The sequence below is a fragment of the Anticarsia gemmatalis genome, chromosome 18, assembly GCF_050436995.1.
Source record: "Anticarsia gemmatalis isolate Benzon Research Colony breed Stoneville strain chromosome 18, ilAntGemm2 primary, whole genome shotgun sequence".
In the NCBI taxonomy this organism is placed as follows: Eukaryota; Metazoa; Arthropoda; class Insecta; order Lepidoptera; family Erebidae; genus Anticarsia; species Anticarsia gemmatalis.
The window spans coordinates 7,215,294-7,240,453 of record NC_134762.1 but is presented as its reverse complement, the minus strand read 5'-3'; the positions used below and the strand labels follow the sequence as shown (position 1 = coordinate 7,240,453).

Sequence of the window (25,160 nt, the reverse complement as noted above, 5' to 3'; positions counted from 1 at the left end):
AAAATTGGATGCTTAATCTAATATTGTTTTAAATCAGCTGTTTTTGAAAAAATCTGGAAATAACGACAACTTAAATAAATATGATAAAGTCAAGTAACTATTGAATCAAGTGTAATACTTACAGCACATAACATATAACGCCGACCGACCACATATCAGTTCCATAACCAATCTGATCGAAGTTCACAACCTCTGGAGCGACGAACTCAGGGGTGCCGAACAGCACCTGCAGCTTCTTCTCAGGGTCGTAGAACCGGGCCAGACCGAAGTCTATGATCTTAATGCGGTTGCCTGTCTTTGTTAGACATAGGATGTTTTCTGGCTGCAAAAGAGAGAGAGAGAGAGAATTAGAAATGTTGAATGAGATTGTTTTTTGGTAAATTTTTCTTCTTTTTGTTGCTTATGGCGATTTGCTATTTGGTTGGCTCTTGATACAAAGTAATAAAAACAGGACCTATTCAGTATAATTTAGCGCGATTAGTAGAATAATTTAAAGTCGATTATGACTACGTTGAAAAGCGTAGTTCGTGATTCTTTTTGTGAATAATGACGTATAATTCTATAGCTAGGTACTTTGTAGGTATGCGGAGTTCAGTTAACGACCCGACACAATAATATTTGCCTGTTAAATCACTTTACGTAACTTCTGTGTATAAACAAGGTACGAACATCAAAGGAAAACATGAAAAAACTGATTTAATGGATACCAAAAAAAAGTATGCACTCTAAAAGTTGTTAAAATCATAAATAAAAGATATATTTTTCGCATAATGTCGGATAGAGCCGGAGAGAGCCGTGTTAAAAAATAAACGAACAACTCGCGTATAATCGTAAAAGTCCCGCTCTTTTTCCGCCATTTTGATTTATTATTTGGACTCGAACCAAGATGGCGCTCGGAACAGCTGAACAATGTAATCGGTTCATTATTTACTTAATATTTTGTGCAAATATTACGTCTGTTATTGAAGGCAAAGGTGAACTGAGGCTTGGAATTCTTCAAATAATACAATACAAAGTCACTGTAATGCCGAAGGCGGTCTCAAACTATTGTTACAGATATGTCGTAATTACCGTAGCTAAAGTTGCCTTTAAGTTCGAGCCTTACACGGCCTTCTACAATAAAGTGTTTAATAACTTTGCGGTGCCTTTTGTGTAACTTGGTCATAGAATAAAACCATTAAGACCGATTTGGTGTAGAGAAAATTAAGGGTTAAGTTATTGTGAGCGTTAGATTGAAATAATTAGATACTGTTTACAACTTCTTATAGAGCTCAAGATATGACGAAGCAGTCTATCTAAGAGTGCAATTAATGCAATGCTTAAATAATTGATACGCAGAAGAGCCATTCGGTACTTTATCGCATTTAAAACTAGAATTTCTAAATACGGAATGACCGTTACAAATTCAAATTATGAACATTCCTAGCTGTCAAATTTTGACAGCTCCCGGAATAGGGTTGTCAAGTCCTAAAAGACGTACCTTCATGTCCAAATGTAGAATATTTTGGCGATGAACAAACTCGATTCCTTCGCATATTTGTCTCATGAAAACCGTACACGCGCGCTCTGTAAGCACGAAGTCCTCATCTATGACTCGTTCGAACAGCTCACCACCAGTAATTCTGTAGACAAAATACACTTTATTACTCCAAGTTAAGGTTTAAAATTGTTTGAGCAACTATGAGTCAGTGTTTCAAGCCTATCTTATTGAATATTGATGATTTTTTTATAGTTGTTTGTGATCATACACATGTCGTATTGTTGACATTAACGGAGTAACAACCTGTGTAATTTGTTACAATTGTATTATCGTTTTATTACATACATAAATATCACTTGGTGATAGTTATTTGAGTATTTTATGATCTTCGGAAAGTAATTATTAGTTTTGAAAGAAATTTATTGCCTGACTCTAGTAGGTTGAGACAAGTCTATCCAAAAACATCTCCCTTATTTTCTTCGTTCAGAAATATAATACTGTTTGGTTTACGTTTAATAAATTATTATCTACGATCATTATTATTACACTGCACTAAAGATTTCCGGTATTTTACGGCCAATTTTACTATCTCCAGATAAATACTGGTTAGCTTATCGAGAGGTTTTTGACAGATCATTTTATTAGGTAGATATCTCTCATACTATCTAACCGGCCTTCAGCGAGGCGTTGAAGTCGTAAAACGTCCAAATTACGAGTTTTACAACACAAGAATCAGGAACAAAGTAGAAGGAATTAACGAGACGTTTTGCTGCACTCTGCCTTTGTCGTTACAAGAAATCAAATTCATCGAAGAAAGATAAATATCGGGAAATAATAAGATCGACGTTTTCTTTCAAGTACTTCGCTATACTATTTGTTTTCTACCCAACCCGGATGCAAAAATAAATAAATAAACATATAATTACTGACAGAAAACATTCTGCGTAACGTAAGCAATTTATTTAAAGAAAAAGGCGCGAAACGTGGAAAAGAAGCATGGCGTCGGTGTTTGCCAAAAAACCGTTGTTGATTCGAAATAAGAATCGACGCGCGACTTGGCGCCAAAATAAACTTGAGAGGTGTTGAAGGTCGATGTCAGGCAGTTTACGACGACTTCAGTTGGTTTTATCGTAAAAAATGTTTTTATTGACTGCCCTGTGGTCTGGGTGATAGTGGGCTTGTGTCGATCACGATGTCTCGGGTTCGATTCCTTGGTCGAGCAAAGTGCCAATTCTATAAGTCGTTATATTGCAAGTTTTACACGGCTAGAGGAGTAGAATTCAATTAATAGCAGTAAATGATTTATTGTGGTGCTGTGTTAAGCGTGAATTGTTTAAAAAGAGTAACTATTAATGTATATCATTAACAGCCTACTGATTGGAAAAATCATCTTTTCATTGTAGTTGCCGAGTTTGTGATTGCATTCAGATTTAGTGTTTCGCTTCTGTTGAAAATAGTTGAGATGTCTTTGTTTCTGTGATCCCAAAATAGAAGATGAAATCAATATTTTCGAAGCACTGTATTCGCGACACCGTTTCAGTAGCGTGTTTAATTACACATGCACATTGAACAATTAACTAAACAGTGGGTAATTTATCCTCAAACAGTGAAATATGTGACGGTCCAGTGCAAATTTAGGTACGTTCATTTATATTTAGTTCGACTATTTAAAGTGCCAAGCGTGGATATTATTATTATGATTTGTTTTCACTTATTATTGGAATTTAATTTTCCTCTGGTCTTTGCTTATATATGAATGTATTTCTATTGTTTGTATTAAAGAATTCTTCAATGGTCAACCGTATCGAATCAGATCTCGATAAAAATCAGTTCCGCCTTGCAACCATAAAGATTTGCAACTTCCGGTCAAAAATATGACTTGAGAATATTTAGAGTAAACGATAACCGTAAAACCGTAATTGTCGATAAAAGTCGGTTTTTGAAGCGTAGAATAGTGTTGGCACGCTTTCTAGTCCTGCTTAGTGCTTTTTGTAATGCACTATTGGTTTTACAATAGGGGTCAATGTTTTATAGCTACTGTAAAGTATGTGTGCGAAAGCACCAGTGAATTGAGGGCTTCTACTTCTACTAGTAGTTGTGACACTTTAGAGGCATCTTTTCGTTAAAGCAGTTATTCGAAGAAGACAAGATCAAGATAGATAGATTTTGGCTTTGTGTTTGGAATCCACATTATATGCAACAAATTGTCTGTAATACCATCACTGCCATACCGAACCGATTTCGATGTCGTGAAGTCGACTCGAAGAAATTACCTTAAGCGGTTGAAATAGGTGATGAACGATGGTTCACAAGTACCTAGAGTCTCACGAGGCGGTTGGTCTTAAATATATCGTGAAATTTAATGATAAATTTGGATATTTTTGCTAGCCAAACCTAGGAAAGGGTTTCCTTATAAGTTAGTTGTTATATCTTCTTCTGCACAGAATCCGTACTCTTACAGTGTTATTTTAATTGTGACTCAATATCCACGTGGATGCAACCGTGATTTGAATTAATTGTCTTACGAGATAAACAACACGTAACGACTCTCGGTAATGTCTTTGTGAAAAATCCACTACATTATGAATACACACTGTCCTGATCGTATTCTATTGCGACACTCATGCGCATAAGATTTAAATTTAACCCATTACTGTTCCACCGCTGGTCAAGGGTCTCCTCCGATAATGACGGAGGGGTTAGGCCTTGAGTTCACCACGCTGGCCAAGTGCGGGGACTTGTATACCTTCAAGAACTGTTCTAAAGAATCTTCGGCATGCAAGGTTGCATCACGATGTTTTCCTTCACCGTTGGAACTAGTGATGATTATTTCTAATACACACATAACTTCGTAAAGTCATTGGTGTGTTGCCTCGGGTTCGAACCTGCAACCACTTGCGTGGGCGGTACCATCTTATACCACTCGGCTATCACTGCTCTACGCGCATAGGATTATAGTTTCTAAAATCTTGGTATTATTTAAGGAGCAATGAGTGTTCGTTTTATTTAGTCAATTCTAATAGCTTTACAGAATCACTGCTATTTTAAGGAAATTTTCACGCCAAATGGAATTTGGCATATGTGTTCTGCAAATAGTTTTATTCGTGGGTGAAGCTTAATTATGATGAATGAGTAATTTCATCCAAATTACTAAATTATCGTAGCAATTTACGTAGGTAATAAAATTATCAGCATTCCGAAACATCGCTGAAAAATGAGCAGTCATTGATTTTTCTGACTGTCAGACGGTTGCATGCATTTGTCTTTGTTATATTCCCTGCTAAACTGAATTTTGCTGGTTTCGAAATGTGTTGCAGAAGTAGTATCTCTCCAGCCTCTCCGTCCCAAAATTTTAAAGTTTACGGACTTCCATTTAAACAATACCAGTAGAAAACAATACGCAATTTGAGACTAAGCCGTAATTGAAGCGATCTCTCCACAAAATAAAGTAGCATCCATTGGATAATTTTCCGCTATTTAATTTGCATATAATAAAGCAGCGTCTGCGCAATAGGAAACTAAAGACAATAAGATAAACTATCAATTGTGTGTACAATACGGATCCGTGTAAATCACATGCTGTATAAACAATCTGTAGTACGACCACGTGTTAACAGGTAGGGCTGGCAAATAACTGTGCGATAGAAAAATGTTTGATAGTTTTGACTTTGAATAAGAAAATAGAGCTGTTTGCAGTATATTTGGCAATGGAAAAGAGCTATTGGAATAGGAGGATGGTCTTGAAAGTAAACTACAAAATAAGGACTCTTGGTTATCGGCATGCAGGCTACTTTAACGTTTTAAAGCTTGCTTAAAGACGAATGACGAAAAAGTTGTCCAAAACAGATGTTCTTTTTTTAAGGAAAACATTAGGTAAATTTTGAAACCTATAGTGGTATTGACAATGAGAGGCCTGTACTCAAATGTCAGTAGAATTAGGCTGCCCGGTGTCCCTGAGGATTCCGACAACCAGCATGTTTTACTAAAATGAAAGGGAGACGTTGTGATACAGACAGCTTGCAGAACATACCTCTGGTGATATGAGAGATAGATAAGTAGTTTATGCCAAAGTATAATGTTATTATTTATGTATATGTAATGCCAAAATATGAATACCCTTTCGTTGAACGCCATCCCGGAGTTGCTAACTCTCTTTCAAATATATGAATGCATCTGCTTTCAGTTTATTGCGATAAATATTAGCGGTGAATTATAGTGATGTGTTATTTTAAGCGTATTGTGATCTTAAGCCGGATGTGATGGTACATGTGGCTTGGCAACATATCGCTACTAGTTTCATGTTCCTGTTGTCTTGAGAACCGCTGATATTTAATGAGGCATACATAATTGAGGTATTTCGATGTGTACCTATAATAATTACTTGACTAGTTACATTCCATAAATTGCTCTACAGAAATAAACCTCATTTTGCAAGCTTATACTGCAGAATAAAGGATAATACCTTATCCCAGTTTAGGTAGGGTAAAATGATTGCCAATTTATCTTAAGTTTGACATCAGAAAGGCCCCGAATACTAAAATCTCCACGTAAACAATTTATTTTTTTATATTTTACTCAAAAAAATATAGTCTTTTAAAGAAAATTTTATATCTCATGCAACATTAAAACTTTATGAATAAAGTTGTCCAGACGTAGCATACCAATAAAATCGTGCGGAAAGCAGTTTGCCGTCGAAATAAATTTATTTTACAACGACATTAATTATTATTTACTTGTTACGACCAGCCTGTGATTTGTACAAGTGATTCTCATTCCAAATGGGATAGACTGCCGTGAAGGAATGCTGTCCGTTGCCAAAAACATATTGCACATTTTTCCAAAGGTTTTATGGTATTATATTGTATATAATTTTATGTATTTACACTCTTTTGTGTCTGTATTGTTCGAATAAGTGATGAAACAGCTGCTCTTATAATTTCAGTCTCGGAATGTCTCGTCATGATTCCGATTTGGATCAAAGCGTGATCTCGATACTTCATAAAGGACATAAATATTTGTCTACGCGAGTGGCCAGACTGGCGAAATTCCTGCCTTGACCCGCAAAATGTGTCTTAAAATACACATTCTTGAAATCTTTGCTAACTTTTTTTATTGCGACCATGAAAAGTTGTCTATACTCGCAAGGCAAAAGTCGACGATGGATTTTTCCGTTGCCATAGACACGTTGTGTTTACTTCTTTTCTAACGTCAGTGAATTTTAAATATAGAATGCTTGAATGAGGGGTCACGTCAGCTGTTTTCTGTAATATTTGTTTTTAGTTGTAAGTGTGACGTCATAGCTATGATACTTGTAACGTTTGTAAGGTTTATTGGTTATTTCGTGAACATGTTTGACGTAGGCAGAAATGGCGTCGGTTTTTATGTAAATAATGATCCAGGTTCGTATCCCGGCGTGATGTTTACTTGAAACATCACCGGATGAATATCTCTTTTAATCGTATGAAAAAACTGAACATATTATGAAACTTTTTTATATAAATGGTCTGACGATGATCAATATGACCGGTTGGCCCTATATGAAACCTGCTCGATACATCTATTGTAAAGTTTAATTAATTATTGCCTATTGTTCCTTAAATATCTTTATTCTAGAACTTTCTAATTGTTATAAATGATAAATTGCAACGCAAAGGATGTCATCACAACGCCAGATGTCTATTATAAGGACTACACTCAAAGTCACAAGAAATTAAAAATAAAATTTAAAAAAAAACTATAAGTGTTTACGTCTTAATGTTAATCATTTTCGAACGTATCACCACTTGACACAGGGTTGCCAACTTTAAAAATAAAATGGCAGCCAAATATATTATGTAATTTTGGTATTTATTTTATGATCACGAGTTTAATGTAGGATCGGTAGTTGGCACTTGAAAATGCAGGAAGAGTTTTACTGTAAGGTAATAGAGATGTTACAGTGAGGTGACGACAACTGTTCGTGGCAGATTGGTTCGTTGCGGATTTATGGATAGTTAGGGTTGACTTTTAACGGTTAAATTTAAACGAGTATATGGTCTGATGGTTTATCGTAAACGGATCCCGTCCGGGTTTTTGTCAAATTGAAAGGAGTTTTTTGTAATCATAGTAAAAAAAATAGTTACTACTACGCTACTGTATAAATAGAACTCTGCAATGTGAATGGAAAAATGTATCAACAAAACAGGTAGGTGTTAAACGTGTAAACGTGCAGCCATTAGGATAAATTAAACAGACAATTTGGTATGTTTATGTTTGCAATAACACCGTGCAGCCCTACAGCAGATCGGCGTCGCGTGGCCGAGCGCCAACTATGCGCCATAATATCTGACGCGGCTTGACGCCACAGCTCATTTTGTATCTGTGGTACGTCGCCATTTACGGGACCTGCCATAGAGTACAGACTGCCACTCCACTTTGGCGCGCTTTTAATATCGCCATGCGTCACACGTAGACAAAGACGCTCTTGATCGTGATTTAATTGGGCTCCTAGTTTCAAATAATTTTAAAATGCTTTAATTAATTGATCGTTTATTTAAATGAGCTAAAAATAAATGTAAGTACTGGTTTTGAAAATAAAATTGATTGTCAAATTTGAAAAAGGATAAGCGTCAGTTTTGCGACAGGGCCGGACTAAGATGACTGTTTCCGTGGGTGCAAGGAAAACAGTATTTTTTATTTCAATGATACTTCGTCTTTGTTTCATCGAACCATATTTGTGCATCAATAAAACGTTGTCAAACGATGACTAGTTACTCGATTTAAACAATAATCGCGGTTAACCGCAGACCATACGAGAATCCTCGTATTTGGTTAACTGTACATTTGTGTTACTTTCCAATAGTAAAGCAATACTTTACAGTTTCTTGTGACTCATCACTCGCAACTTTCACCTTTTTGACATGTCGCTGATCTGATTTACGTATGCACAAAAAACCTCTTATATTATGAAGTTTCAAATGAAAGCATATGACATATACTTTCCTGTCACCTCGCCGTTTCACTCGTATACGCTTGTTTTGAAATACCTGTTTTATTTACATAATGGAAGATTTGCAATTTAACGTAATCGGTGGAGACGACTCAATTATATTATAAACTGATGTCGCTTTTAAATCTTGTGAGTCTTTCATCGGAATCTATGGCCTGTGACGTCACGGTATAAAAGTGAAAATTTCCATAATTAACGACGGCTGGGCGGTGTCGCACCTGTCAGCACACACTCGGTCTGTCAACGACCGACCTAATTACACCTGGATTATTCACAATCACTATTTATAGGTGACTTGTACCGGAAGGTGGGGACTCCGGGGATTGCGAAAACATTCCCTCATTAAAGGCGACGACAGACCAAAAGAATGTACAGTCTCCAACAAAAGTCGTAAAAAAAAATAATTTTAAAATCGAGTACAATTCAGGAGATGATTTCAAGCGCCGGTGTTCGTCATTAATCTAAAACTGACGGGCAAAAAATATATCGCACGTATATAAGTAAGAAGTGACAGCAATGGTGATAAATAATGTTAACTTGAGATCATTTAGTAAAATGATTAATGATAACAAACGGCCTAGAATTCCGGCACGTCGAAATTACGACGTCCTTAACCCAAATCGTTGCATACAAGATATTGTCCAGATTTCGCGAGATGACTCACAGATAGCAGCTACTGTTTGAATGAACTGGCAAATCCGATGCATCCGCGTGTGTAAATGAATCAGTAGAATTACACCTACGTGGACTATGATAAATAACAACGAAAATAAATAGCTATAGAAATAAACTGTATGACGGAAGCATTCAGAATGTTTGTTACTGGCAAGATGGCGCGCGTTGTGATTAGTTCGCGTACAGAATTTATAAAAGAAAGGTCACCGAATAAAATTAAATATACATCTGTCCCACGCGTGCTCGACGGAAACTGTACAAACTGTTCAACTGTGGGCAGACACTTCTTGGCATTGTCAACTTTCGAAATCCAGTGACAAGTTCTTACGAGTGTTTGTGAATATAAAAGTAATATAAATACTACATCCGTTTATCTATAGTTGAGCTTGTAGAAAACATCGCTTATTACATTCTTTAGAATATTTATAAGCGGATAAAAAAATTATATAAAATAAACATCTTCAAACGTCAGAAACAATAGCTTATAGATGCTGTCCTCGTCATATTATACCATGTTATGGCAATAAAAATTGTCTTTATTAAATGTCATGTCATGAATTAAAAAGTGTCTTTTAAAGCACGATAGTTAGAAATTTGCCTTATTTTAAGGTAGTTAAAATATGTCTGGATCATTTAATTATAACACAATAATCCTCTTGAATCAAAATGACACACGTCTTTAGCTCTTGACACAATAGTGTAATGATATAACTGAAGTATTTCGTTATTAATCACCACTTTCAATAGACAAACAATCATGCAATTATAACTATACAAGAGTCCTCAAGTTAAGCTCTCACACTTATAATTTTCCATTACTCATCTATACGAAGGCTTAAAGTTTTTAGTCCCTCAAAGTCACTGTGTCTAATATTTTCACGAAATATATTCACCAACGAAATGTTAAACTATATCAGAATAACATTGAACCCATATATAGTTTAGGTGGTAATCAAAATACTGCAGAAAATCCATCTGTTTCTTTTTTACATACGGTCCCTTGGTTCCAAACTAAGCAGAGCTTGTACTTCAAAATAGATACTTATAATGTTAAATTAACAACCAGGCTCAGAACAGATACCCGTGCTTATCACACAAATATTCGTCCCGGGTGGGTTTCGAACGAACACGCTACACAAAAAACCTGAACTACGTTACATTTTGTTCCGAAATTTTGGAGACTATAAAAATCGGCCAAATGTTGAAGAAATATGGAAATCCAATACTCACAGTTCAAGCACGACGCACATATATTTCCCCCACTCGTACGCATCGTACAGCTGGATGAGTCGAGGGTGTCGCAGCCGCCTCATCACCTCGATCTCTCGCTCCACGTTCCGTCTCTCATCACGTCGGTTCACCATCACCAGTTTAGCTGCTAGCTCCAGGCCGGTGCTTCGTTCCCGGCAGAGGTATACTGTACCGAATTTACCTCTGAAAAGAAAATATTAGATTGAGATACGAACAAAGCTTGGTTTGGTCTTTCGAAGATTGATTGGATTATTTTTATTGGTGTGTAGCTCTACATAAATACATGCTTAAGTACAACTGTTATACCTGAATGTGTAGACTTAGGTATATGAAATAAGTACACTCAAGTTTTGCTATTAACAATGTGAGTCTCATGTAATACAGGGCGAGCCTGATGCTTTAAATTAGTGGTACTGAAATAGGGCTAGACTAGTTGTAAAAGAATCTTTGGTTAGCCCTATTTAGACTAGCTAAACATAGAATAGAGCCTTTCTATGTTTAGCTAGTCTAAATTGCTATATATTCTGTAGGTATAATACGCTTCCCCCCCGACGGGTCTCCACCTTGCTGTGGTGGGGGGGCTTAGTAGCCGCAACCTTGAGTCCGCGGATTCGGTTGCGGTGAACCAAGAGGGACCCAGTGGAGAGGCCGCTTCCCCGTCTGGGTGGTACCGCTGTAGCCCGGGGGACCAAAGCGGCCGGCCGGCTGGGCCTAGGCGACGTAAGCCTGGCCGGTTTAGGAGAGGCTAGTCGCGGAGGAAGGGAGGTAGTTCATCCCTATCCTCCGCGACTGGGCGGGGCCGTACCGCGAGATGCGGCAACGGTGGGGCTGCCGTGGGGAGCCGGGGGTCGGGCGGTCGGACCCGGCTCTTAACCCATGGCGGCTGGTGGTGGGACCGTAGGGCCCGGGAGCGTTGGGATCTCGCTCTCGGGCTCGTTGGTCGGAGAGGAGGTGGCGGCGGCCTACACATCTTCCGCCGCCGGCGGCCGGGACATGCTGCGCATCTCTGCGTGGCCTGTCCCGGCTTCCGAAGGCCCCCTGGCTGGCGAACTCGGGGGAGTTTGCTGGCCATTGCACAAGGGGGCATAGTGGGGGGACGGTACCCGTGTGTTGGGGTGTCGTCCCACACTGTAGAGGAGTCCACGTGTGGACGGCCGCGTCGGGGTCGCGGATGTGTGCTTAAAAGCGTTCTCGTGACCTCGGCACCATGCGGCGAGGAGGAGGCAACACCTCGGTGGTTTAGTGGGTAGGCCTAGCCCTTCTGGTTCGGAGAGCCCCACATACCCCAGCGCTCCCCCGGGCGCTGGGGATGCAATTTCATGCATTAACCGAGTTAACAAAAAAGGTATAATACGCTTAAGAAAACTTTCAAAGTTATGTACGTGGAACAATCACATAGTTAACGAAATGTGGGCGTAATACGACTTCCCTCAACCCTTCAGGGAAATTCCGGAAAGGTCAAAAAGAAGCCAAATAAACTGTAATTACATTAGGAAATAGAAAATGAATTACTTTTGTACTACAATATGAAGTTTTTCAATGAATGAAAGGCCCTACATAATATAATTCAGGAAAACGAAATCAATAGGGTATATTAATAAACTATTAGGTGTATCGGTCGTAACAATAGTGTGTTTGTATAAGGCTTGTTATGAATCATAATGTGACAGGGAAACCGTCTCCTGCATACTATTTGGCTATCAACTGCGATGTGTGATTGAAGTGTATCTAATTATAAGGCTGTAATTGCTTTGTGTGATCGTGTTTTGCACTTCTAGACAAGATGTATTCAATTTAAGTATATTATTATAACATACCTTCGTGTATAAGCTATGAAACTCTGATTGAACGAAGTAAAATTTGGAAACTAATCATCAATGACTCTCTTCTGAAGTTTAAATGGTTTTCAGTATTTTTTTATACATTACTATCCCACTGCTGGGAAGGATCTCCTCCAGAATTAGGGGAGGGGTTACCTCTTGATGCCACTGTTTGTTTGTTTGTCGTACCTATGGTTAGTGGTCAACCTAGTGTCAAAGTTGTTCAAGCCGCCCGAGAGGCCTTTGACATGGCTTTAACGACTGTTATCTTAGTAGACAACAGCCGGGACCGACTTTTTACGTGCCCTCCGAAGCACTACGTTGGCCAAATGCGAGACGGGGGTTTTACATGTCCTTTAAGCATTGCTTTTAGCTATATTATTAAGCATTAAAAAACAGGTAACTCAGAAGTAGACAATATAGCCGTTTCACAAAATAGAAAATATTAAAACAAATCAGTGACTCAAACTATTTGTAAATAGAATAAAGTAACCTACATTATTTCAATGTCAAAGTACATAAACCTCACTATAACAATAATGATATCAATGCTATCGTTATCAGTATCAGTGTTTATTTACCTGCCGATCTCAGATAGCATCTCGTAGAAGTCATTAACATCCGTACTGCGTTTGATGTTCACATCTCGGTATGGGAATGGCGGCTCGATCTCTATAACAAAAAAAAAATCATTAAGTTAATAAATAAGTATTGATATTATTTTCTAGACTTTTATAATATTACTGCTATCGTGGAAGACATATCACTGCTAGTTCAAGTGTCGTTGGTTTAATTTAGAAAAAATATTTGTAAATGCTGTCAAAATAGTAGTTGTCCAGTGGAGACAGTCGACTCCTGTTTCTTATGTGTCTATTTTACGCAAATGTACCTTAGTAAAACTATAATTAATCGTCATTTTTTGTCCTATTTTTGTGCAGTATTTATACCATTTTTACAGTCTAATCTTTTCTGTCTAAACTGGCTAATCTGTGCGAAGAACTAAAAAAAAGGTTTCACAAAGAACGCACCAAATTTGTTTCCAAAAAAGGACTTGAATACAAAAGTCCTGTTACCGCTGAAGCAAATGCCTAAAAACCGTCCACGATGACTCACTTGATGGATACTTCTTTGAATCCAGTAAGAAATCCTGACTGGAATTCAAAGTAGCACTTGTGTCACTTGTGTGGGTCATTGTCAGGCTGTGGTTGTGACGTTCAGTAATCGTAGAACTGTGAGTCTATTATGATGATGACGGTAACGATATCTTGGTGTAAGTACTGGTGAAGGAAAGACGTAGAATTATATGTTTGATTTATAAGGGCGCTTATGACTTTCTTTTACTGTGCGTTCGTTGCTCTTCGTAAAAGTTGCATTGAAAAAGGATAAACTGAAGAACACATTTCGAAGTATAGAAAGTTAAAATCAGAATTTATAGCAGGACCAGAGAATAATGGTCTTTTAAAGTCAGACAAAATAAAGGGAGAAACAAGTCGTAACCAAACAAATTAACACCATAAAAAATTATATATTTTATGATACTTTGATCAATATCACAAGCTCGCAAGATTTCACTGATTTCACCAACTCCCCACTGTCACCACAAATGCCAAGTAATTCTCAACACGAGATATAAATAACATCAAAACATATCCACACCTTTTGGACACCATTCTTCAGGAATAATCTTCAACTGGCGATCCATAGCTTTGAAACTATCACGACCACTTTCCTAACTAGACTGACTTCTGCTGTATTAAGTACAGATTTATACAGATACAAGCACGTGGCCTCTGACTTGGAGATAAACTTGGAAGTTATCTGCACACGTGGGCCCTGCGGTTTGTAGTGTCAACAGACTGGCCACCTTCGTGACTCGTTCTCCTTGATCTTACTGGTAGCTTTGAAGTTATTGACTGGTAGCCTGCGGTTTTTCTTGTGGTATGATAGTTGAAGGTAGCTTGGGATCCAAATGTCTTGACAATTAAAGATTGACTTTAGATCTGTTTACTTTTATGGGTTTTCTCACGGCTACTTTAAAGTTTCCAGTTTGAAAGCAGTGATAGCCGACTAACCTAACCTAACTCCTCCCCCTCGTTTGGGAGGAGGCCCTTGTCCTGCAGTGGGGCAATAATGGGAATATAAAAAAAACTTTAATGTTTACCATGAATAATGAATTGGGGGAGATATTTTTTGAGGAAAGTCTGCGCTGGGCTGCTACGGCTGTGCAATTGTTTTAATGACAAATCTCGTGTCAAAGGCCCCTCAACTTCGATGCTCAGCAATGTTCCACCATATATTGTGTGGAGAATGGTGTGCGCATTTCAAACTAGACGGATATTTTATTTCTTTGCGGTTTGGTAATGTCACTGTTGATTTACTCTCCTTGAATTGGCTGAGTTGAGCTTTGGAAGAAAGGTTACAAATAATACGATTCTACTAAAGTGCTTCTAAGAAAAAGGAACTTAAAGTTTCAGAATGAGCTCCAGAAAAAAATTGTAGTAACGAAAATGAAAATGCAATGAAACACATTTTCACTCACGACTAACCAGATAACATATTATACGTAGTAATTAATGAACTTAGTGTTAAAGGTTCCGGTCAGATACGTTTATTAGACATTGACCGACGTGATAAAACTGATAAGGATGCATTTCCAGTACAGTTTAAGAAATAATCTAATGATAAGGTGACTTTAGATAATCCCATATTGCCTATAGACACGTATACTTAAATATTGAATCAACGTTTTTAAATATCGCACGTTGAACACACACTATTGAAAACTGTTACTACTGTAAAAGACATAAATATTTAAAGAAAAAAAAGTTGGTAAGGATTGAACTAAGTGCGTTCTCTGATCTCAGCCTACCCTTATGAGAAGAAGACGTTTTTTATGTATGTAGGTATATGTATGTAAAAATTTAAGGAATAAATATATTTGGGTATATGATAATTAAGATTATACATCTATAAGATTCTGAATAAGTAAGGAAAAGAGCAGAAAAACGATGGAAATTTCCAATATTAATATGATGTTCTCCTATCTACCGTCCAAACTATTTAAACTATCCACAATGATGTTGCCAGCATCGTCTATCTTAATTAATTAACGCTTCTCGATAATTCTATAAAGAAACACAATACATAAAAGTGCACCAGCCGAGCGCGTCATGGCGGAATTTTGGCAGCCCATCAAAAGTGTAAAAAACGTAGTGCACGACACTGCAACAGTGGACCGTCTATTGTTTAGTCTCGGACATGCAGACGGACATACATTATCTGTATTATAGATATATGTATGTATATTTGACAATTATACTTAAATTGTCTCTTCGATAGAGCAGGTAGTGTATTGTGTCTTCACTTTTTCTCCATGTCATTGTAATTTTTGCGTACACAAATTTGTGGATTGCACGTATTATTTTTCCGTCTGGGAATCAAACCCACGACCTCCAATCGAAATAGTAGCGTGGTGACTAAAACCACTGCGCCACGGAGACAATTTCTATTTTCAATAGTTTTTCTGGTTTGAAGAAATAACTAGACATCGATTTAAACATTATGTCCATACATGATTGTGACCATTTTTATCGTCTGTTGTATTGTTTTGATCTAAAATGTTAAACATTTCATCTATTTATACGTGTAAATTTCATTGCTGAACTGTTATTATCCCAGTAGATCTCAGACAAGGGAGATTAACACTAATTAGTATTTATAAACAACAGTCTTGTAAGCGTTTGACTCTAAAGCATAAAACTGCTTATACTTTTCGTCCTGAAAGATGAAAATTCTGAAGGAAAATGTATGAAAAGTAATATTTCAGTAAAAAGTGGACCTTCTACTGAAATATTACAACCCACTCTCCCTGCTTTGTTTACATTAGTTTCGCTTGTTTGTAAAGTTGGACCGTTCAGTTGGAACTGTAATTAACAATTCAGCAGTTAATTGTTTGTTGCGTCCAGTTAAATACAGACTAAGTTTGTTACGTTATTTACTGTTTAATTTTCAAAACGACATTTGTAACACGATGCTTTCTATGGCGCATGGATGTCGCATTAAGTACGGGCTCTGGGCGTTTTGACACCTTTTTGAAATAAATTTAAAGCTTGCCTTGAAAACCGCGTATTGTATTAACGGAAGTTTGTTGGTGATAAAAAGAAGATCTATCCCTTAACCAGAATCGATTTCATATCCTAGAAGATCGCGAAATTCCATAAACACGTGTTACGCGAGTGAAATCAAGGAAGAGAACTCTAATCTATACTAATATTATAAATGCGAAAGTAACTCTGCCTTATATCTGTTACTCAATCACGCCTAATCTACTGAACAAATTTCTATGAAATTTGGTATGAACATATTTTGATACCCGAGAAAGGACATAGGCTACTTTTTACCCGAGGAAAATGACGCATTCCCATAGGAAAATTCAGGTGGCGGACGAAATCGCGGGTACAAGCTAGTATACTATAAACGTTTAGATGTAGGAAAGGAATACGCAACTTACAATACGGTTGACGCATTTTACCAATTACGTGACTGATTTTTGTGGTCTAGTAACAGTTTTATAGGGAAAACCGCTATTTTCCAAATTATATTGGTGATTAAGAATGTCAAGGTCTGTCCTTGACACTAGAAACATTACAAAAAAAAATTAAGTACATTTAATTAATAAATGACTAATTCATTTTATAACCACGTGAAGCTAAACACATTGTTTAAATTAATCCAATAATATTCTCATTTTTTATGGGCCCATGTACCCATGTACCCGTCCCAAATACATCCCTTTTAATATTTATAATGGGCAACAATAGTACTAATTTAGTTCAACCTTACCTTACGTTTCGGGTTGAATGCACTACGATGCCTCGCCGATGCGTTCGTCCACCTTTGCAGTATGTTGATTACTCATCGATTTTATATAGGTAGATCTTTATCTGTATACTTTATGTTTGTTGCGAATATTGAGGTGGGAAAATACGTATCTGTGATAGGCATCTTCAGTATTAGACGCAATTGTTTATTTAAGAATACTTTTATTGAGAACTAGTTTTGCCTTATAAGGAATAGAAAAAGACCCGAAACTTCTACTTTGTATAGTAGTATATTTGTTAGACGTGTGGGAATCGGAGGGTAGACGCCTAACATTGATAGCTACATGACCCCTTAACCACAAACAATCTGTTTTTAAACAAAAACCTCGATGTGCTTATAAGGTACCTTTAGATTACATAGGCAGTATATTTTTATCAAGGCCTTCTTTCCATCTCGAATGGGCTTAAAAGCTATGAAATTATTATCTATCCTACATTCCTATATAAACAGAACATAACTGGGTTACAAGTACGTAAAAAAATGTAACCCTGAAACCAAAATTTTACCGCCAACCATAAAAAATACGTCAAAGACAAAACATTCTATAATCTATTGCGTCTTATAGTTTTAAAATACGTTATGAATGGAACGGGCAAAGATCTTACGACCTTCTGCCTATGATCCCGGCACTTGGCAGAATCGACTAAAGTAATTCGAGTATAGCTATAGCTTTATGTTTTAGTATTAGTTTATTTTTAAACGAGCTAGTATGACTAATATTATTAAAGTTAGGACAATGGGGACGGGTGGTCATCTGCCTTTATTTTGTTCTTATTTGGCACTATGTCTCACCCACGGTAAAGGACGTTCACAGATGTTGAATGAAAACATTAGTTACCTACGTTTAAAAACGTACTGATTTGAATTTCTATAAATAAGAGGCAAACTGGATTGAACGTGAAACATTCGTAAGGTTTTCTTGCTCTTGGTGATGAACAAAGCTTAAAAGATTATTATTTTCTCATAAAGAGTATTCTAAAATCTCCCCGAATTGATATTTGACAAAGTTATTTTAAAACAGCTAAGAATGAGGATTCCTTATGTTTTGTGAAACTACGTAACGATTGCTTGCTTTTGAAAATGTAATTTATTTACTGCTAGAGCAGTGCAAGTGGTACTACCAAGATACCGTTTTCCGTCTTCTCATAAAGAACAGCTAGGCCAGAAAGCAACCAATAAATAATTTTTTCATTAAATCCATTCTCGAGTGAAAATTCTGTGTATCTAAATTAGTTTTCTGTAGATTGATGTGTGTTTTTCTCTGGAATTTAGTTGGCTAGTGAGATTTATTTAAAGCTGAACGATGATAGTTCTATTGTGAGAATAGATGTGTCAACTTTAGCTATCATAAAATTAGTCTGCAGCATACTGGCTGTCATAAATTAATTTGAATTGCGAATGAAACGATTAAAATAGTTCGACAAACTTTTTAAAGGTTTTATTTATAAGCTTAGGCCAAAGTCTTTATTTGTATTATTGAGTAAAGAACATTTTAATTGAAATTTTAATTTGTATAAAAAATATTGTAATGGCTTTAACATAACCTTTCTATGTTAAAATCATGATTGCGAATAGTAATTCCGCTAGAAAAGAGAATGACACATAAGGGTGTATTCACACTTATCCATCGACCCTCGATCAATACATTGATCGATGATCGATGGATTAGTGCGTCAACGCCTTAAAGTCAAATTCGTAGCGAGTATGCTTTTGACACCTACAAACCAAAGTAAGCATAAAGTTGAATAACAAAAACACTTATTACATTGGAAAACTGATCACCAAAAAGTCCTCCTAAAATAGAAAGTCTCTCTTCTAAAAAATATAAACATAAACTACAGAAATTTTCTATAACATCTTCAAGTAACGACATAATAACGTTGCATATAAAATACTTTATCTTAGTACATGAAAGCTCAAGAACATTTTGTTGCATAAAAATGTCTTCAATGTCATTCACCTTTCACATTTGTGAACGAAAATAATGCATTTTGCAAACATATTTCTTCAGACAAACAACGTCTGCACTCTGTTTAGACGTACATATGTTTATCTTAATTTCAGAAGCCATTACAGCGAGACGTTTTTTGAATGAAATTAATATTTCTCTAGCTGAAATTTGATAATTTGAAACCGTCTGCAAGCGTATTGATAGATTTATTTTGTTTCAAAAGATGGGGAAGTATAGAAAAAGGCGTCAATGAAGAATATAAACTGTACCGTTGCATGTTCGACGGTGTTCATATGAACCTCTATTGACAAAAAGTTTCAAATGTAACGGCACTATAGCGAGTATGGCGGATTTTAATATTTAGCACCTCCTTTGGTATTAGTAGTGTAATTTGAACTGTCAAGATGACAGCGAGATTCAGTAGCACTAAGTCACATTCGTAAGTTGAGTGGGACTAACCAATGACTGGGAAGAAGTAAAAGAAATCCATATTTGCAAAAACCAAAGCTAAAATCGAAGTCAAAGTTTATAAAGAATCTTTGCAGTCTTTAATATCCCTCTTATTCCTATCAAATTCCTACAAAGGGTCTGATTCATTTTGCACAAGATTCCAATAATCGTTCAAGTTATGGCTCGCTAGATGACGTCATATCCGAATTCCGCGCGTTCTTGCCGGAGCATCCGAAATGCTTTGCATACTTTATGCAGTTGAACTATTTGCTGGATGAACGGAAACCTCATTCCTGTGATTCGTTAAGTTAAAGGGGATTTTTCCAGTAGTTGTGAAGTAAAATGATATTTCAACAGTAGTATTGCAGTTGTTATGTGATCTTTTGAAATGAATAATAACTTGCTCCATAATTATAAAAAGACTCTTTAGGAGGTAATTCAAAGCTTTATAAAACGATCTTGCATCACTGAGTGCTGAAACAACGTGTGAATGAAGGCGACAAAGTGCATGAGCGTTCAAAATAATATTGTTGAAGTAACTTTGATGTTATTTTATATAATCATGTATGAAAATTGTAAAAAAAATTGGTGATACCCAGTTTCATGAACGACACCGAGAAATGCATTCCTTCTGTACCTAAAAGATAACCTGTTGCAAATATGTTTTTAAATTCCCTTGCTGTTTCTTATCATTCAGAATTCCGAACGTATAAAGTTTTATTGTTGAGTATAAAGTGACAATAAGCTCAAATTTTTTTGGTCAAAATGACGCCAATTATAACAAAGAGAAAATTGCCACTTCCCTTCAATTGAAACATTTCTTAATGTTATTTTTGGCATTTTTATTGTTGACCTGTGTATTTCGTTAATGGCCTTTGCGTTTTATTTATTAGGTACAAGCTATTTTTGTAGTTTGTAGCTTATATAAATATAACTGTATGAAAGGATACCATTTTGTTATAGGATTGTGAATATTGTGATATTATGGACAGACAGGAACGAAGCAATCAATTTGATCTTGTAACTTCAATTTGAAAGTATCTACGTTTGCCAATTTGAGGAGTAAACAAAGCACTTTGCATAATAATCAATAGAAATCCTTATATTACAATGTAGCTGACGTAAAGAACGTCATTCAATGACATCAAATATACACGACTAGGCTGCATGTGCCGTTTCATGACGACCATCCGGCTGTCAACGACAGACAGATTCGAAGTTCAAAATATTCGACCGAGTCGAACGAAAATAAAGATGGATTCCGCACGCCTGCCAAATACTGTGTTTATTTACTTTATTTTATGTCGGCCTTTAGTTAGTCGTCCATTGTGATAATTAACTATAGTTTAACCTAGATTTTTTTGGGAAAGAATGCGATGGGTTTTAGTGGAGCTGTTATTGTTGACAGTGTATTAATTCTCGCAGTTTTTATTTTACGAGTAAAGTTTTCATTGTGTAACTGTTTTCTGCTCTCAATGTTGTAGTATTACATCTTTGTTACTTTTTTATTTTATTATGAGACTTGTTTTTTATTCACTCTTCTTATTAGTCTTAAGAGAGAATTTTAATTTTGCTGTCAAGAATGATTATTTTCAATTTAATACTAAAGTTATCGTGTATGCCATGTTAAAGTACATTTTAAATTGCCTGTTTATAGCGTACAGATCCATCCTTCATCGTACATACCGACAGCTGATGATGTACACAGATATTTGCAGTAATAATGTGGTTAAATACATTTTAGGATCGTCAAGGTAAAAAGTGGCGCCTTAAGCATGACTCACATTATACATGACATAATGCATTCAGAAACAGCTACGGCCGTCGTTAATCCTTACTTACATTGTTTACAATACAAATATTGTTTTACATCACATTTATATGTTCCTGAACGTAAATAAAATGAATGTAAATAATTTACCTCCCACCGGATCGGTTTCGTCGACGTGGATCATCTCTGACGATCTGAAACAAAAAAAAACATTTTGAATTCTTATAATTTATTTAAATTAAATTCCTTTGAGAAAGAGAAACAGTGTGTCGTTATTATCTCCCGGGTAGCGGTACTGTTTGATTGTGAACACCGGTAATGTTCCAAGGAATTTTAATTAATAATGCGAAATAAATATACGCCGCAATAAATGCAGCGTCCGTAAAATGAGAATGAACAAATTAAGGATATCACCGTACTCTTCAAACGATGCACTAAAACATTCAACAACGATGCATTTAAATATAATTTACGATTCTGTTAACTTTATTTGGAATAAGTACATTGCAATTATTCCTGTGCCGGTGACTGGACTTTTAATTTCCCAACAAATTGTGGCCGTGAACTTTAAAAAGATTTTAGACATTTATTTTGGTTTTGTTCTTTTTTTAGACGCCATCTTAGTTCACTTAGCGTTATTCCGGCTTAGTGCCAAACACAAGCATAAAAGTCTGTAAATGTATTGAACGTGACAACAGATTTGTGCCAAATTTTAAAAACCTAGTTTTGTTACGAGTTTCGTAAATATTTATTGCGTGAAATGAAAAAATCTCGTTCACTTGTTATTACCCAACAATGTCTAGTTGATGTTCTATTTGTCTTTCAAGTTCGTTCTTGTAACATTACAAATTAGGACAGCACGGCACTGTAAAATGTTATTTCATTTTATTATTTTTAGGTCATTACAAGTTCTTGGGCAGGGGAACTCTTTGAATTATTTCAATGTCACACGTGTTGTACTAAAGTCATAAAGCAAAAATATCGTAAAGATCACGAAAGCTGTTTTCCTTTTGAACGTGCAACGAACGTAGTTAAAACTCATGTTAGAAAAAAAAGCGTAAGACTCAATAAATATCACACTACTTAAGCTTTTTCTGTATTAAAGGTGTGATAAGTTACTGACGAAATATTCCTGCCAGTACTAAAAGTGGATAGTTTCGCTTCACTTATCGTTGGAATTAAACATAGTATCCGCGAACTGTGTTGCAGGTGCTCATTATACCTCACTCTACAGAATTACAAAGGATAGGTTAAATTTAAATACAATTGCCGCCATTGCTATTACGTTTCCATACTATGAATCCTGCAGGATGGACTTCCAAGTAGGACAACATACGTAAAACTCTATAGTATAATCTTTTTGTTGTTGTCTATGTTTAAGTGAGAGTTTATTTGTGTATATTTAAAAAAGAACTGAAAAATTCTGGAACTATTCCAAGTATTATTGCAATGTTTTCTATTTTTGTGAAATACTTTTAATTACTTTATTATTATTTTTCTAGTATTAAGTAATAGTATGACATTCTTTTAAAGTTATATATTGACCGAAATAAATCTTGGAACTTACAAGTTTTAAAAAAGTCACTTTTTTTTTTGTTATTCCGTTTAAAAAAAAAAAAAAAAGTCACTCAGCTATCAACATTGCCATATCTGATCACAAAATATAAAAAAAAACGTATTAAACTGATGTAAAAATTTAAAAATCCCGACATTTGTCTATGATTTCGTAGAAGCAAAACATATGATTACATTCTGCAGTCCAGCAGTGTGCAGTTGTATTTGGGTCGTCTATTTACGTGCTAACATTTGTGGCCCATTATTATGTCGTGTCGATGTCGATCGTGCACACCGCGTATTTCATATTTTAAATTATGTCTGCCATTTGAAGTTAGAAGGCTGTATGAAAGGTGATTTTGTGACATTTAGTTTTTCAATATGGCTGACGAGGAGAAATGGCGGGAACGTATGTGTCAACTAAACGTACCAAATTTAAATGTTTAAAAACGTATTAGCATTTTGAATATAAGTGTTTAGTACCAAAAAAAAACTATTATTCAAATAATATTTTCTTGGCTATATATTTTAGAGATATCAACTAAGTTTCATGCTGTTTTTTAAATGTCTTTTTCATGATCTCCGCATTCCATTGAGTTTTTACAAATGAAAATACACGAAGCAGTTTCAGCCAATTGCCGAATCGTAAACAAGATCATTGTTACGAAAAAAACATTGAAGAAAAAGCATCTTTTTAAACAGGACAAGGTTGTAACGTGGCATTTTTGATGTTCAAGTTGACCTATATATATATTGAGTAGAATAATCAAATTTTAAGTCGTAGACTTGACTTCCGGTTGCACTTAATTTAAATTTATTTGTTTTTTTCGCTTCAGTACTTAATTTTATGCAAGAGAATGTGTTATAAGATTTACTTGTCACATTAGCCTTAAATAAAAGGTATAATGATTAAGACTTTTATTTAAATAACGTAAGGAAGTAAAAAACAAATAGCCTGTTTTTTCTGATACGTTTGTCGACATTCCAGTCTTAGTTTTTCTGTACCTAGCAGTGTGTACTATAGACATAAGGAGGTTTACACACTTGGCATATTCGGTGCATGTTAGTATATAGTAACGCTTGGTGTATCTAGTAACGCCAGTTGAAATTGGATTAGTCTTACTGGGCCGATATCTATGCCAGAATTCCTATTCATTTAGCAGCTAATTTTGACATTGACAAACACAAGAGTGGCATATGCACTTATTGGTGTTTATCGCTAAAACTGAAACAATACTTTACATGCTCGTATATAATGAAAAGAGAACTTCAACAAGCCTCGAGTAAAAGTTTTGCCGCCGAAGGTATCGAGAAATCAGAATTTAGAACATCTGTGTACTCTTCATGCAGCTGACGGTAGCCTGTTCGATGCTGTTTGTTCATTTTATAAAAACAGAATTAATCATAATCTAGATAATACTTCACTAAGTCTTGTCGGATTATAGCAGGCGTTTAATAACGTCAAAACTACGTCCAATATGTTAACGGTCTTAAACAAAACAGACATAAGAGATTAACAGCATATTTTTAATTTTGTATCCCGATTTGTCCCTCACACATGTGTTGCCATTGACCTCTGCGAACAGACAGACACTACTGAAAATTGATACGTTATAAATACTCAAATGACGTCAGCATTTCAAACAGGAAGTACCGTCACAGGAAACAAAGAAACTTAATATTAGATTTGTCATGTTTTTAATTGGATTATAAGTGGGGACTGTAATTAGAAGATACATCAGTATCGGGTTAACGGAAACTTGTTACAGATTTAATTTATTCATTTGGGAAATCCATTTCATTTAAGTTAACTTTATGGCGTAAAGACCACATCAATCATGATTACTTTTGTGTCATTTGCATATGCCCAATGTGATGGACTGCGAAGCAAAATACCTACCCTATTTTTAGGGAAATCTGTGCTAAAGTCTGCTATAGGTATACAGCGTGTCCTTGTAAAGTATCTGTTATGTTAGGTGCATACAGGTAAGTAAAATAATATGGAATAAGCCTTAAATATGGTGTAAAATCTATCTGCATTATCCTTCCTTACTCGTACAATAAGTTTTCTACCAGACTGCAATAACAAAAATAATTACCAAGTGATATAACCTAGCAGCTTTCTCATTAGCCTTAATATCATAGTCATAAGTGTTTGCAACGCAAATGCTCGGACCGGATATAAAGTCTAATAAGGGCATTAAGTCTAGGCGAGCCCTAAGCCCTTTCTGACAGTAAACAGCTTCTAAATATGGCGCGCCATGCCCTTGCGCGGTATATTGGTGCTTAACTATAATTAAATGAGAATTATGTTTATAAACACATTTTATTTATGCAAT

The 25,160-nt window shown here is 35.9% G+C and overlaps 1 protein-coding gene across 2 annotated transcripts in view; it reads right to left on the bottom strand.

Annotated features, from left to right (window-relative positions):
• Positions 1–25,160, bottom strand: part of LOC142980417 (uncharacterized) — a 40,688-nt gene that overhangs the window by 3,194 nt on the left and 12,334 nt on the right. The window contains exons 2-6 of one of the 2 annotated variants that reach the window (XM_076125776.1): positions 21,418–21,461; positions 12,796–12,886; positions 10,374–10,577; positions 1,481–1,622; positions 123–322 (exon numbers count right to left, since the gene is read on the bottom strand). In XM_076125776.1, coding sequence (XP_075981891.1) covers positions 123–322; positions 1,481–1,622; positions 10,374–10,577; positions 12,796–12,886; positions 21,418–21,451 — 671 coding nt within the window. In that variant the 5' untranslated portion in view covers positions 21,452–21,461. Of the gene's footprint in view, positions 1–122; positions 323–1,480; positions 1,623–10,373; positions 10,578–12,795; positions 12,887–13,870; positions 13,972–21,417; positions 21,462–25,160 lie in introns of those variants that run through there. The other variant, XM_076125775.1, reaches the window with a different exon arrangement.